We start from the raw sequence: 15,432 nt of genomic DNA, 5'->3' as shown, positions 1-15,432 counted from the left end.
GCACGTTCGATTGCCGTGTCAGGCAGGCTGTCGATTACGTCAGTTAGCGCTTCTCTTATGCGAGATTCGGACTGTTCCCACGATACGCGAGAGTCACGGATGCCATGAAATATGAGGTTATTGCGTCGCAATCTGTCCTCAAGTTCGTCAACGCGCAGTAGTCAAGAGTCAAGCCGAGTTGTTTGGGCTTGAGCCGACGCCTGAATGCCAGTCATTTCATCATCGAGATGGTCTAAAACATTTGTTTTTTTCTTCAAGGTTGTCTCATCTTTTTTGGATACATTCCATTTTGGTCTCTATGTTCTTTTGACCGACCTTAATAGCCTTGACGTCGTTAACCAACTCGGCCTGACTCTTAGCAGATTGTACAGAACGAGCCTGAAGGTCTTTTAACAGCCGGAAAAGAACTTCCGTCTGCTCAGAAGGATTTGAGGGCAAATTCTGCAGCTCAAGTAATGTCTCAGTTCGCGTAGTAGGACCCGGAATAGTTTCCACGTCACCTGAGAGCATTAACAGCGACGCCATAGAGAAACAATCTTCGACAATTTCACAGAGCACTTGTTGGCACGGAAGCAATAGCGAAAATGGGTCGTCACTTTTCTTAGCATAAAGCGGAAAGTTTTTACAGACCTGCGAAGTGGAAAGGTGCGCTGTATGAGCCATGGTGCTCCAAATGCTGCTTCCGTGCCAACTAAATGGACTGACGCTCGGACAGCCGCTTAAGTTGCCACTGCGATGTGACGACATCGGGGGAGTGGAGGGAGTGGGGGGCGGGGGGCGGCTGTTATCTGTGAATCTGTGGTTGCGAAACATGTTTATTTGCCTTTTTTGACGCATCATATATAGTAACCTTTCCTGAGATACGTCGATTTATTGCTCATGCCTATATTTAAATATCTTGTTGTGAGGTTTTGTGCATATGTGCAGTGAACTTTGTTTCCAGTGACACTTTTTTGCCCTTTATCAAGCTGTGTCTTCGTATTTGTATATTCCATTGTAGCTTCGCATTTCTATTGTACGAAGGGAAATCAAATGAAAATGAGCCAACCCACCATGCGCAATAATGGTTCGGTTCATTATCTGCGAGGAATGCACGCGGCACAGAGGCCTCTCTTATTTACAAAAGTGACACGCAGGTGTGAGGATCAAGGTTCTTTAATGCTCGCATACACTGGGTTGAACATGGTTGTGTGACATAATGGACACTCCAGAAGTTGAACAGCGTGGTGTCGTGAGGTTTTTGACAGATGAAGATGTTTCCCAAAAAGAAATTAGTCGCCGTATGGCTGCCGTGTACGTTGAATATTGCATTTCATTGGTCACTGTGAAGCGCTGGAGCAAACGGTTCAAAGAAGGACGTGAAAGTTGCAAAGACGATCCAAGACCGGGCCAAACCCACCTTGCAATCACCCCCAACACAATTGCAAAGGCTGGTTAGACAAGAACGGAGGATAAGCATCGATGAATTGGCAGGGCGTGTGAACATCAGTCACGGTTCGGGTCACACCATAATTCATGAACATATCGGTTTTCAGCTCTTGTCTGCGCAATGGATGCCCAAAATTTTGAACCGCCGCCAGAAGACGGAGAGGTTCGGTGCTGCCTTGACTCATCTAATCCGGTATCACGATCAGGGTGAGGAATTTTGGTCTGCACTTGTGACTGGGGACGAATCATGGTGCCACTACTACGAGCCTGAAACACGATGGCAAAGCTTACAGTGGAAACATTTGAATTGACCACCCCCCAAGAAAAGCAAAGGACGTCATTTCTGCTGGAAAGATGTTGTTGACTTCTTTTTCGATCGTCAGGGGCCATTACTGATCGAATTTGCTAAACCTGGAGAGGCTATCAATCGTTTCCGATATTGTGAAACGTCGGATCGGCTGCGTGTCGCAATCAAGTACAAACGACGTGGAAAATTGAGGAATGGGGTCATCTTGCTCCACGACAATGCCCGTACCCGCGTCGTTGATGTGGTTAATAGAAAACTGGCAAAGTTCAAGTGGAAAAGGGTGCAACATCCGCCATACAGCCGAGACCTGTCGCCTTGCGACTTCCATATTTTGGAGCATTTGAAAAAACAGCAACCCAAGGAGTTCTAGGAGACGGGAATCACGCGACTCGTTAGTCAGTGGGACAAATGTCTAAATGCGCATGTAGACAACGTTTAAATAAAGTGCCCCGTTTGTCATATACTCGCACTGGCTCACTTTCATTTGATTCTCCCTCGAATATTTTGCAGAAATCCTCCTTTTTATATGTGCTCTCTGTTGCGACTATAATTTCGGAGCAATTCAGTACACGGCCGGTGACAGCAGCTCCTGCGCAATACATTCTAACAAAGGACAGCGTCATTGAGATTTTTCCCTGGTCGTTGCATATGTACAAAAATGTAAACAAGGTTCTTGAATGACAGAGAGAGAGAGAGAGAAGGAGAGCTGCAAATGAGATAGAGGCAGGGATGCTAACAAAGTTTTATTAAAATATTTGTCCTCGAGTTGTTCATTTCATGGCGTTTACCTTTTTCATAGCAGCGGCATGCACTGCTTTGCTGGTTTGAAAGTGACATAGTGCTCAAGTTCATGTGACATTTGTTTTACTTGTTAAATATACAGAAAACATAGAATAATTGATAGCAGTTATTTCGGACACAGTTTTTTAGACATACGAGTATATTCTTTTATGAAAAAATGCATGTTTTACTTGCCTTGACAGTGCGTAGCGTTCAAGAATTCGTTTGTAGCATCTTTGGCAATGGCAACGCACTTATTCTTAATGTTTAATGTATTTGATCTCTCGCCAATTTCTATAAGGAGGAGGCCGAGCTGCAAAGTGAGCCCCCCCCCCCCCCCCCCCCCCCCGGACGAAATTTTTGGCTACGCCACTGCCTGTACATATTGTATATATATGTACAATATACCCCGTATAGTGAGGACCTTTTTCGTGTTGACAACTCTGAAGATTTGGTCCAATTCCTTGCAATAGAGACGCCCCGAACTATGCGGGGGTCCAACACTGACATTGAAGATTTGTTCTACTCTTTTCCGCGCCGAGGCTTGATGATGTGCGTAAGGGATTGTATTCAGGACGACAACGATGAGCGGAAGTTTGCGAAAAGTTGTGATGTCTCTGTGGGTGCCTTTTAGGAGCTATTGTTTGGTTATTTATCTTCCACTGTTATTGAATGGAGGGGTGTTTACACACAGAAGTAAGGATTGTGTATAGGTTCAAGAGTGCCACCGATTCTTAGTGACTTTTTTTTTTTAGTAAGGTGGATCGCCTGCTTGAGCCCGTTGTGGAGGATGTGGCGGAAAAAAAACATTTAGGTATGTCGATGATTTCCTTATACGTGAACTCTCACTTGAGTGAACTTCAAGGGACCGAATGAAATAGTTCACTTAACTGAAAGTTCTATAAACTGAATATTCACTAGACCAACATAAGACACGGCATACAGAGTCAAAAGTTTGAAGTGCAATTCATGGAGCAAAAGACATGGCATCCATAGTGTTAGAAATGTGTGAAATTGAATGTCTACATATCAATGAAAAACACACCACGTGGGTCGTTTGTGTGCACACGCGGAACCGACGAGATTGGAAAGAGACGACGACCATGCCACGACTAGCCAGTCGAAAAAAAAAACACACACACACACACACCACGTTGTTTGTGGTGTGAAAGATTGCCGCTTTGCTCTGGCGGCGTTGTAAGCGCCAGCGATGTTACTTTGTTCATGGCCTCCGAGATTACATGCTTGCTCGTTTAGTGCCGGCAATCTCGGAGGCCATGCCTCGTTGCCGTTCTTTTTTCGCGCCGCCGCTTTGCCCCAGGGCCGCTGTAGCGCCAGCGACGTTACATTGCCGCTGGAGCGGCGGTTTGAAGAGGGCGGGCATCGGTTGCGCCTGCAGTGCAGTGCAGTGCAAGCCTTGGTCCTCTGAGCGAGTTCGTTAAACTGAAATATTGACTGTTCCCAAATTCGTTTAAGTGAAACATTTTTGCATAGAATCTATAAGAAAACTGCCGGGGATTTTTAAAAAGTTCGTTATTCTGAAATATTCGATAAACCGACGTTCGTACAACTGAGAGTTTACGTACTGGTGGACGCAAGTAGGCCTGCTACAGCGCGGGCCGATGCACTTGAGCTCTTCAAGGAGAAGGGGTCGGGGCGCAATTTTACGTGCGAAGTGCCGGAGAATGGCGTAATCCAATTTTTGGACTTGAATATCAGGTTTTGGGGACCACACACCTGCTGAATGTATTCTCCCCGGTCTGTTAAACTAGTTCTTGATTTTCGCTCAGGGCACTCAAAAGCTATTTATAATGTTATAGTTTGCTCCTGCTTGACTGCAGCCTTGAAGAAATCTTGCCCACATTCGATGGAGGAAGGCTTTATTAGGCAGTTGGAAAGAATAGGTAAGGCGGGATACCTTGTACGTTATTTGGCCTTCTTGTGTAAAATGATTCTGGAGAAATCTAAACGCGAAATTAGTTGGAGAACGCGAGCGAGGGGTTTTAATGACGGTCATGTGGTAAGCGTTTCTTATATACATAGCCTTTCGCACCGTCTGAAGAAGGTTGGAGTACGGTAAGCTATCAATGCCATTTTTTTTCAGCGAAGAACAAGCTAGGCAGGATTTGTGCTGCCGTGCATAATATGGCAGAGGGGGCGGATCAGGAACAACGAGTGCGCGGCATTGAGCAACGAAAAAAACATGTTCAATGCAATGCATGTTCAGTGTTACATGTTCAATGCAAGAAAGGAGTGGTGTATGAAATTCTCGTCTCGTGCGATGCGCGGTACATTGGGCAGACGGAAAGATGCGTCAATTTACGCCTTAGGGAACATATGACTGCCTTGAGGGAACCGCCGTCTTCGAATCTTTCCTTGCACTGCTAGAAATGCTGGAGCGGTTGTGCTCCAGTGCCTTAAAGAACCAAAATACTATCGAGACACGGGGATAAATCAGCCCGAAAGATAGTGGAAGCTTACTTCATTGATAAAGCAGGAGATGCGTCAGTTGCGCGTCCGTCAGTTTCGCTCCATGAGTCAGAGATAGATTACCTTGATAACTTTCTTTAGGGATTTGTTGATACAGTAATTTGATGTGAAGTGCTCCTTTTCTGCGTCATTTTCGGTTGTTGTCAGGTGCATCATCGATTATTTATATGTGTGCTTTCAATAAAGTTGTCTGTTGATAGTCAGCGCTTCTCCGTGTATCTTTAATGAGTAGTTCGTGCCGTTTAGCGCTGTCAGTATGGAATACCAACGCGCCCAACGTACCGTCCTTTTGTTCTCCTGTCCCGTCCTTGTTAAAGGATGTACCATATATGGGGTTTTCAGAATCGTCCTTTTCGTGTTATTCGACTGGGCCCTGGCAAGGTCATCGGCGTCCGGCTTGCGCTGCATTCCCTCCTCATCCCCCTACTCCTGGCGCAGTTCCCGTTCTTTCATTTCTTCTGCAGTCATCGCCTCCGTCCGGCACACATGCACTCTATTCGCTCACCTTTTCTTCTTCTCTTTTCTTTCCGCTCCCTCTTCTCCCGGAACCGAGGTTGAAGTGTCCATCATCGAGTGAGACATTTCTGCGGTTTACCTCTGCCGGTTTACGTCCTCCTCATTTTACCGCATCTTCTTAATGGCTGACGAGCAAGAGCTTGTTCATGCGCGAAGAGAAGCGTCTATGCACTCGCCGTCGACGGCGGTGTCGCAGTGATGCGCGCTTCAAAGGCCGGTCATCTGACTGCCATCTCGAACGCGAAACTTCTGTCATACGTCAGAAACTGCGTGTATTTCTAAACAAAAAGCTGCAGCGGAAGGTGAAGCTGCATCCACCACTACGGCCATAAAAATAAATAATTTATTCTGCTATCTTATAGTCAATAGTTAATGGTAAAAAAGCCATTCACTTGCTTTATCGGTTACCGAGCGTCTCGTGCGCACGACAGCCACTTAGGTAACTCTAAGCGGAAGGAACGTACTACAGAGAGGCGCCGATGGGTGAAACAACGCACTCACGGTGTGCTTGCAATTGTACTTGTCTCATTTTCTGTCATATGCGAAGTTTTAAAGCGAAAGCTTTACTGGCCGCGAACTTGCGATTTCGCTGTGGCCGTGCTCCGAGGAGGCACATGACGTCACACCGCGTTCCTCGTCGTTGCGTTCGCCTCCGCTCGCTTCGCCAGCTGCGTCGCATGATTCTCTCTCTCTCTCGCTCGCTAGTCACTCCTGCGCATGCGCCACTAGTAGCACTGAGCCACAGGTCTTCCGCCGCTGCGCAGCGCCGCGCCTTTCCGCAGTCGCCGTTTGGTATGACGTCACACCGTGTTCCTCGTCGTTGCGCTCGCCTCCGCTCGCTTCGCCAGCTGCGTCGCATGCCTGATAACATGTCGGAGGATTGAAAAGGAGAGCTCGCGTGCGCCGCAACCACAGTTGAGGCGGCAGTATGGACGGCGACAATTCTGATAAGCAGGAGGAGGCCTGGAATCGACATCGGAACGAGATGAAGAGGAAACGAATCGCCCAAGAAACAGACGAACAGCGCGCCGAACGACTGGCTAAACGCCGCAACATAGCTAGACAGCCAGACTAACCTGGACCTGCAATCAAGACTAACCAAGGTTAACCATGTTATGCCTTAGCTTTCGCTACGTATATCCTGGCATAGCCGAGCTAAGTCACTGCCAATTTTTATTGCGAGAGCAAATACATGGACACTCCAGGCACATTACCACCGCCGGCGTCGCCACGATGCTCCGTATAAAGTTCAAGTGCGATGATATTGCAGCCGCGTGCCGTATGCTGTAGGTGCGAGTGAAAGCGTGCAAGTGCGAGCCGAGGATGGTGGCTCGATCTCGCGTGCGCAAGGGAGGAAGGTGGAGAGGAAGGGCGCCGCTTCCATCGCGTGCAAGGCAGCAGGGAGAGAGGAGGTTGTTCTACTTAAAATCCCTCGATAATTTGAAAGTAGCGACACTCTCCTCCTCGCGGCACTTTTTTCCTCGATTCTCCTCGCCCGCCGGCTGCGCACGGCACGCTTTTTCTCCTGGGCTCCCGCGGACGGGCCGCAGCATTCTATGGAGGAGTGTTATTTTGGGCCAGTTGCGCGCCCCAGTGGTGTTGAAAATATTGAGAAATGCTGATAACAGCATCGATAATGCTGAAGGCAACGTTTATGACGAGGTTGTTTTTTTTTTCTTCTTAAAGCCGTATGAGCGGGTTATAATGGTGTAAAAGAAGCTTTGAGCTGAGTTCTATACTCCAGACAATTTTTCTGCCACATGATGAGAGGCTTTACTTTGTGCGTCTAATCTAGCATTGCTTGTGGCACATCCCTTTGTGTGTGGCTTATTAAGCGAAACCCTTAGATCTCTGTTTCAGGGTCGCGTTGTGAGCTACAGAGAATGTCACGTGACCGAAGGAAGGCCGTAAGCGAACCAAAGCATGTGCAGTCGTGTATAAGAGATGTTTACTGAATAGCAAAGTTAAGTAATGATTGATTAGTGGTTGGATTAAGGTCGATGAAGGTGTATTAGGGTGAATTAAGTGGAGTAACGTGCATTAGGGAAGATTATGGTGGATTCACGTGAATAAATAAGGATTACGGTGGATTAAGGAGAATTTAGGTGCGTTAAGGCGGGTTAGCGTAAAATGAGGTGCATAAAGGAGGGTTATCGGGGATTAGGGTGGATTAAAGCAAATGTAGAAGGATTAATTGGGTGGATTAAGGTACAATAAGGAGTATTAAAGCCGATTAAGGTGGCTTGAGGATTAGTATGAACTATGGTTTATTACAGTAGGCTAATCCTAATCCAGCTTAATCCACCTTAATTGGTCTTAATACTCCATCATCCCTAATTCACCTTCATCCACCCTAATCGCCCTTAATACTCTAAATCTACCTTAATCCTCTTTTATACACCCTAATCGTTATTCATTCACCCTAATTTATTTATTTATTTATTTATTTTAAATACTTTCAAGGCCCGTGGGCGCTACAGAAAGGAGTGGTACATATACACAGAAAAAGAATGCAGATCAATGAATAAAATATTTGTTAGATGGCATGGAAAACAGCAGTCTTGAACCTCGATGGGTCTATAATGGTAGCGACCGATGCAGGGAGGTGGCTCCAGTCATTGCAGGTGCGAGGTAAAAAAGAGTAATAGTACGCGTTCGTGCGACAAGATGGCACGAAAACTTTATGAAGGTGATCGCTGCGGGATGAAAAGTAGGAAGGAGGAGTAAGAAGTTTTTCTTTTAATACCGGGTTGTGGTAAATCTTGTGGAAAAGGCAGAGGCCACTGTATGCATGACGTTCTGAAAGTTCCGGTATGTTAAGGGTTTGCTTCATGAGTGTTACGCTAGCATGACGAGAGTAATTAGATAGAATAAAGCGGGACGCGCGGTTCTGAATGGCTTCGAGGGAGAGGGTTAGTGATACTTGAGGGGGATCCCAGATGGCCGAGGCATATTCTAATTTTGATTGAACAAGTGTTTTGAAGACCGTCAGTTCTAAAGATGCAGGAACGGCGTAAAAGTTTTTGCGTAGGTAGCCTAGCGTGCGATTAGCGTTAGAAGTTATAAATTCAACATGCTTGTGCCATCATAGATCGTGAGTGATTTAAAGGCCGAGATACTTGTAAAAATTAACTTGACAGAAAGGAGCGCTATTCAGAAAATACATGCGTGTGTCAATATTGTTAGAGCGGCGTGATATGCGCATATATTTACATTTATTTACGTTTAGTTTCATGTTCCACGTATTGCACCATATAGATAAATTGTTAAGGTCTTCTTGTAGAGTGGAATCGGCGGGGTCACTAATCTTATGATATATTACGCAGTCATCAGCAAATAGGTTAATTGAAGACGATTTCACGCAGTCAGGGATATCGTTAATATAAATTAGAAAGAGCAGAGGCCCGAGGACGGATCCCTGCGGGACCCCTGATGTAACCGATGAAAAAGCAGAGGAAGCGTTATTGGCAGTTACGTACTGAGTTCGATTGGAAAGGAAGTCCTTAATCCAAGCTAATACTAAAGGATAAATGTTAAGCTGATCGAGTTTAAGTGCCCATAGTGTCATTTCTCACATAATTTTGGACTGAAGCAGCTGGCATTATTGGCTAAAGCTATTATTACATGTGCAGATAGCTACATTTTGTGCCAAACAAAGTGCTTAAATAGCTTAGCTTACTAAGTATTGTTGCTTGTTGTGGTGAAAACCAAACTAGAAATTAACCAAATCCTTTGACATGCTGGAGCAGCAGCATAATATAAGCTGCATGTAGAAGTTATTCAGAGTCTGCACTCACATGCCTGGCCTGTGCATTTCTAAGTGTGAGGGAGACACGGCACATTAAGCTGGGTAGGGGGGCCTTTGTGAGGCCAGTTGCATCTGCCTTTAACCACTACATTAAATGCATAAAAAAAAACCTAATACATAAATATATATGAACTACAGTCAAACATGGATACAACAAACACAAATATAACAAATTATTGGATTTAAAGAAAGTCATCTTAAACATTTCTCACTAAATTGGCATGTTATGAATATCTGATATAACGGAATTATTTTTGTGCCAGATGTGCTTTCTTTATTCGAACTGTATTTTGATCAAAGGTGTTAAAACGTCACTACTGGAACCTTCAAGGTATCAAAAAAAATTTTTAAAAGTGAAACACAAGGGAACCACATGTTTGCTATAAAAACAATGAGTTCATTGCAATGCGCAGTATGTACAGGCAATCAGGGGGGAAAAAAAAGTGTTCCCTCATCCCCAAGAAGCCCTGGTGAGATGACGATGGCCACACGATTCTCTGTCCTCCTCTTGCTCTCATCTCTCAGCTACTGGACTTCATCTGCTCCAGCTGCTTCTTGTACTGCTCAGCTTCGTGCGACTTCTGCTGAAGCTGGGCCTTGTACTGCTCTGCCTGCTTACGAAGGGCCTCCAGTTCCCGCTGGAGCTTGTCTTTCTCCTGATCCACAGGGGATTTGGCCTGTGCAGGGACAGACCAGAACATCACACCGCAGATCAACAAACAGGTTCATTAGGGTGGCAGTTTGGGCACGTTGGTGTTCCATAAGGATGACTAAAGCCGAGCGAAGGATGACTAAGGCACATACGTACGCACAAAGACACTACTTCAAACAGCTTATTACTGTGTGACCCTTTTGCTACTTTATGTCACACTTTACGTGAATGTAAGCCGAGCAGGTCAGTGCACAGTATCAGAAAACCAGAAAGAATTGACAACCCATCAATTTTACGTAGCCCATGCTGGCACTCCAAGAAAATCAAGCTGTTTTGCTATATAGAACGCATGCTTTATACACATTTCATAAAGCATTTTTATCGCTTTTGCTTCAACGATCTCTCTAGAAAGCCGATTCTTGCTTCTGTGTACATACCATATTTATTCAAATCTAGGCCAATAGCTTTTTTTCAAGTAATCATATGCCAAACTCTAGGGTTGGCGTAGATTCAAGGATTTAAAAAAAAACGCGCCAATTTGTAACTGAAAATAGTAAGTGTCGTGCACAGCTAGCGCCATTATTAGCAATGCCAGTAGCCAACTGAAGTACACGAGCGATGTCACCATTTTGACCTGTGTCGTATCGGTGTGCGGTGCAGCGTTACTGTAATTGCATCAAACAGGTGACGCCACTGCAGTGCCACTTTCAGTTGAAAAGTTGTGCCAGCCACAGAGGCATCACTAAACCACGACCTACTGAACTCCAGACCTGCACAGATCTCCCTCCTCCAGCACGCCTGGTCTAGTTCGCCCCTTTTGCCGCTTGGGAAAGAACGTACGAGCAGAGTGGCGCTAGCCATAACCTGTTCGCTGTCGTCTGCTTCTGCTATTTGTTCAGCGCTTGTCTTGCCATTTCGGCAGGCACAAAGCGCTTGTATTGGCGGTAAATGAATAAATTCACAAATATACAAATGAAGACATATTTGCGAATGCTTTGCGTTTGAATAGTGAAACTAGAAGAGGAGGAGCGGTGCAAGAAATGTAAACAACGAACATAAGTGGCCGCTGCAATGCTAGATCGATGGCATAAATTTCCCTTTCCTAGCCTCCGTAAGAGACTGGAAAAGTTGTTTTAAAAAATTCATAGGATAATCTAGCTTTTTTTAGTTGATTACAGACAGCCTAATGTCGTAGATGACATTAGGATTTACTGCCGTGTGCCGTAGTGAAAGGCAGATGATCTGGTAAAAGTATAGTAAAAGTATTCACGAGTAAGTCCTCCGCCTGATATGTGCAATAGGCCGATAGATTCTGTTTCAAGGGAAGGTGAGCATATCTTGTTTTTAATATCGTTGGATGTCTAGCACAGTAGAAAGCTTGCAAAAAATTAAGCGATCCCAGTGCTTTAAAACGTGCTGCACTGCAGGCCTTAAATCATGTCACGGAACTCTTTTCAAACAGTAAAGCTAGCTTTTCTGCGTGGTATGGCGGCAGCAAAACGGTGGTGCTTAAGATACGTACGCAGTGAAGCTGTGTGCATAATTCACTCTTTGAACTCGCGACGCATTCACGGACAACTTTTAAGAGTTAAAATGAGTGATAATCGTTGTCGTCGAACATTACGGTGGCTTCAAGTTTCTAAAGAGCGCAGAAGCGAATTTTACAACGTGTACAATGAAACTGTTGCGTACGTTGCAAACTCTATACACAATGTGATTTACAATAATCTGCTTGAAAAAGGCGATAAGAGCGGCTATTTGACGCTATTTTAGAGAGCAGCTCCGACTACACGCTCCGACATTTTTTAGGTTCGGGCAGTCAACTTTTGGAGCCAAGTGACCGATCAAAGCCTTGTGACATCACTGTCACTGTGTTGGCAAAAATCATCAACTAGAGAAGCAGCGTCGGTTGAACGAAAGTGGGCGCAAGCTGCTCCCATAGAAGCCGGATATCTGAGCAGGTCTGGAGTTCCAGTAGGTCGTGGGCACTACCTTCGCATCGCTATGGTTATCGGCACAGTAGTTATCAGTCTATGCTAGCAACCCTAATCTATACATACATGTTTTTTTTCTTTGTATTGCTGTCCACCATTTCCGACGTCTTTTGCTTGTGCAGTTGTGTGGGTGCGGAGTCGCGCAGTTCTTTTTTCGTTGTCGTGTTTATCGGTTTGTGTCAGGTGCGTGTGCAAGGATGGCGGAACTTTTTTTGTGTGTGTGTGTGTGTTAGATTTTGTTTGCGTTTGTCTTTTTTCAATTTATACTTTGTTTTTTCTTGTCATCGTGTGTGTACCCGTCGCTTCGTTGCCCAACTAGCCGCGCCACCATGTGCTCTCATGCCCCACCGAAGCGGGCGAAGTATGAGGCGAAGGATTTGTCAGCGAAAGTAGAAATATTGAAAGCCGTGAATTCAGGGGTGCCTGGGCAGGTCATAATGAATAAATTCAATGTGAAAAGAAGATGCGCAGCACGTACGTGAAAAATGAAGTGGAGATTCTTCAGGAATACGACAGCGACAAGTTCGCTGACAACAGGAAGAGACTGCAAATGGCAGCGCACCTGAAACTGGAAGCGTTGTTAAGGTGGATTGCCGATTCGTGCAACGCACAGCTTGCCTTTGAGTGGCCCCTTTATCTGTGCACAGGCCGAAAAGTACGCGCTGAAGCTCAGCATCGAAGACTTCAAGGCATCGGAAGGCTGGATCAACCAATTCAAGAAAAGACACGGCCTGGTCTTCCGAAGCGTGTGTGGCGAGAGAGGGGCTGTGAATGAAGGCGTTGTCAAAGATTGGAGGGCCGGATTACCCGCACGCTTAGCCGATTATGATGCCTGCAACATTTTTACACGCAGACGAGACAGCCCTCTTCTACAAAGCCCTGCCGGATAAAAACATCACATTTAAGGGGGACCCTTGCGTTGGCGGTAAACAAAGCAAGGACAGAATAACAGTTTTGCTGGCTGCCAACATGACTGGCACGGAGTGGCTACCACTATTGATAATCAGCAAAGCAGAAAAGCCGAGATGCTTCAAAAGCATAAAGAAACTTCCTGTAGACTACCACTCGAATCGAAAGGCGTGGATGACCTCAGCGATATTTCAGGGCTGGCTGCGTGAACTGGACCGCTGCTTTTGTGCAAAATCGCGCAAAATGCTTAATTGTTCTCGATAACGTAGTGCGCACAATAATGTGTTGGGGCTGACAAACATACAGCTGCTTTTTCTTGCCGCCTAACACAACAGCTTCCCTGCAGCCTCTGGGTCAGGGAATTATTCAGTACGTAAAAGGCCGATACAGAAGGAAGGAAGCAAGGAATAACTTTATTGAAAGGGGTTGGGATGAAAGGTTATGAGCTCGATAGGTGGGGCCCCATACAGAAGACAAGTGCTTGAGTGCTTGAGCGCATGTTGCTCTCTATGGAGGCAAAGAAAAGATATGATGTAACTCTGCTCAGTGCAGTGCACATGGTGGCGCATGTGTGGAGCAACACGCCGCCCGCAGTAATTGTGAACTCCTTCCGGCACAGCGGCTTTGTCCGTGACGGTGATTCTGTGGAAGCCGGGGATGTGGATGTTAACCAAAACGCCGAAGGAAGATGACAGTCGCTTCGACAGACTTATCCCTCTGGATGTCCCGCTGGATGAATACATCCACATCGATAGTGACGTTGCCATTGCCGATCGCCTCAACAACGACGAAATACTGGATGTACTAGGCGACAAAGAGCCCGACTCTGATAGCGAAAATGCGCCCGTCAAGGATGCGTGTGAAGTGCCGCGCCTCACTGCTAAAGAGGCCGATGACACCTTAAAGTTTTGGAGGACATCTGTGTCCTTTCAACCGACAGTCTGCGTGGACTGCACCACCTACAAGAACTCCAAAAAATTGTGCTTTCCGTGCAAATTTCTCGTGCGCAACAAGCAACAATAACCAGTTATTTCATGAAGTAAAGGTATGTTCCTGTTTTAGGCATTTTTTGAGTTATTATTGTCGAAACCTCGTTAATTCGACATTCGGTTAATTCAAACATTTTCTCCGGCCCCGTGAAATACGAATTAATGGGGTTTTACTGTATTAAATAAGTGCTGCTTTCATTTTGTGAATGCTACCCTCACCTTTTTGGTTCGGCCTACATTCGAGATAAATTTTTAACATTTTTTCTGGCTTCGGACATTTGGGTGTCAGCCTAGATTCTTCAAATTCAAATTGTTTATTAATCCTTGAAAACACAGTAGAAATGTGTCCAGCACTGTTTGGACCCATAGCCATAGGCTAGTCATGGGTCCAAAAAATGAAGCACAATAATGCAGACACTTCATTATCCATAATATACCAACATAAAACAGTGGGGAATGGGAAATGTACGAGAGTGCAAATGTAAAAGAAAAAGAATGCATAACAAGGAAAAATTGCATCATTTGAAGAAAACATCTTGCATGTTCACATTATATGGTAAAATTGGATGCACACAGCAGGTAGAATATATTTAAGATATCTCAAAGAATGCATATGCATGAAGAACTGTCTCGTTGCCGGAGCAGGCGTTCGAGCATATTTTATGTGGTGTAGAAGGGTGCTCCATATTTTTGCCCTGATAAAAGAGAGCTGTCTTTCTCCATATATGTTGTGTGTGAGCAGGAGGTTAAAGTTACCAAGTGTTACATTTCTAGTAGCTCAACATGATGTATAAAAGAGGGATATATGGAAAGGGTGGTTATATTTCACGATGCTGTTTACAACAGTTGCCATTATTTGAAGGCGCAGTAAATCGAAGGTTAGTATCTATTTGAGTAAATACAGTATGTTCTTCTGCTTATGAGCCTTTCTTCTGTCTGGGCAATGTTCACTCTTCTTTAGTCGTCCTTAAAGGGACACTAAAGTGAAATATGATTTCTTCTGCATCAGTAAATTACCTTTCTACAACACCAAAAACACCACTCTTACAACGATAAGACGTTTGGTAAGCCAGAAAAAGCGCAAGAACGAAATACGGGTGGTGACGCCTACTTAAGTTCCCGCACCTGGGGGCTGTGACGTCTTGGATTTTGATGGCATCTTCTAGGGCCTACTAATTATACATAGAGGTACAGATTGACTACATTGTGTTCTAAAGGAACCAAATATTAAACATGGCAAGTTTCGGGAACCTTTAATTCAGCCAACGCAGCCCAAATGCGAAAACATACTTTGGAATCCCTGACGTCACGCTAACGTACTGGCGCTGGAGTTTCGGCACGAAATTCAAATACTGATACTTGGACCTTCATTTTCTGATTTAATAATCAAACTATTTTTTTGCAATGACTGCCTGCAGGGTTCCCAAGCAATGCTTCATTAGTCTACACTGATTTATTGTTTCGCTTTAGTGTCCCTTTAAAGGGAAGCTGAAACGGTTTTCAAATTCCATGAATTGCTATGGTTGGGAAGAACAGACCTATTAATTTACGGTTCTGAA

General features: G+C 45.1%; 1 protein-coding gene across 7 annotated transcripts in view; it reads right to left on the bottom strand.

Moving 5' to 3' along the window:
* Positions 1-9,705: 9,705 nt before the first annotated feature.
* Positions 9,706-15,432, bottom strand: part of LOC126531768 (uncharacterized) — an 81,418-nt gene continuing 75,691 nt past the window's right edge. For all 7 annotated transcript variants that reach the window (XM_055071475.1, XM_055071474.2, XM_055071471.2 and 4 more), the window contains one exon: positions 9,706-10,006. In XM_055071475.1, the coding sequence (XP_054927450.1) occupies positions 9,851-10,006 (156 nt within the window). In that variant the 3' untranslated portion in view covers positions 9,706-9,850. The remainder of the gene's footprint in view (positions 10,007-15,432) is intronic.

Source organism: Dermacentor andersoni, chromosome 5, assembly GCF_023375885.2.
Source record: "Dermacentor andersoni chromosome 5, qqDerAnde1_hic_scaffold, whole genome shotgun sequence".
Classification (NCBI taxonomy): domain Eukaryota; kingdom Metazoa; phylum Arthropoda; class Arachnida; order Ixodida; family Ixodidae; genus Dermacentor; species Dermacentor andersoni.
This window is presented reverse-complemented; position numbering and strand designations above follow the sequence as displayed.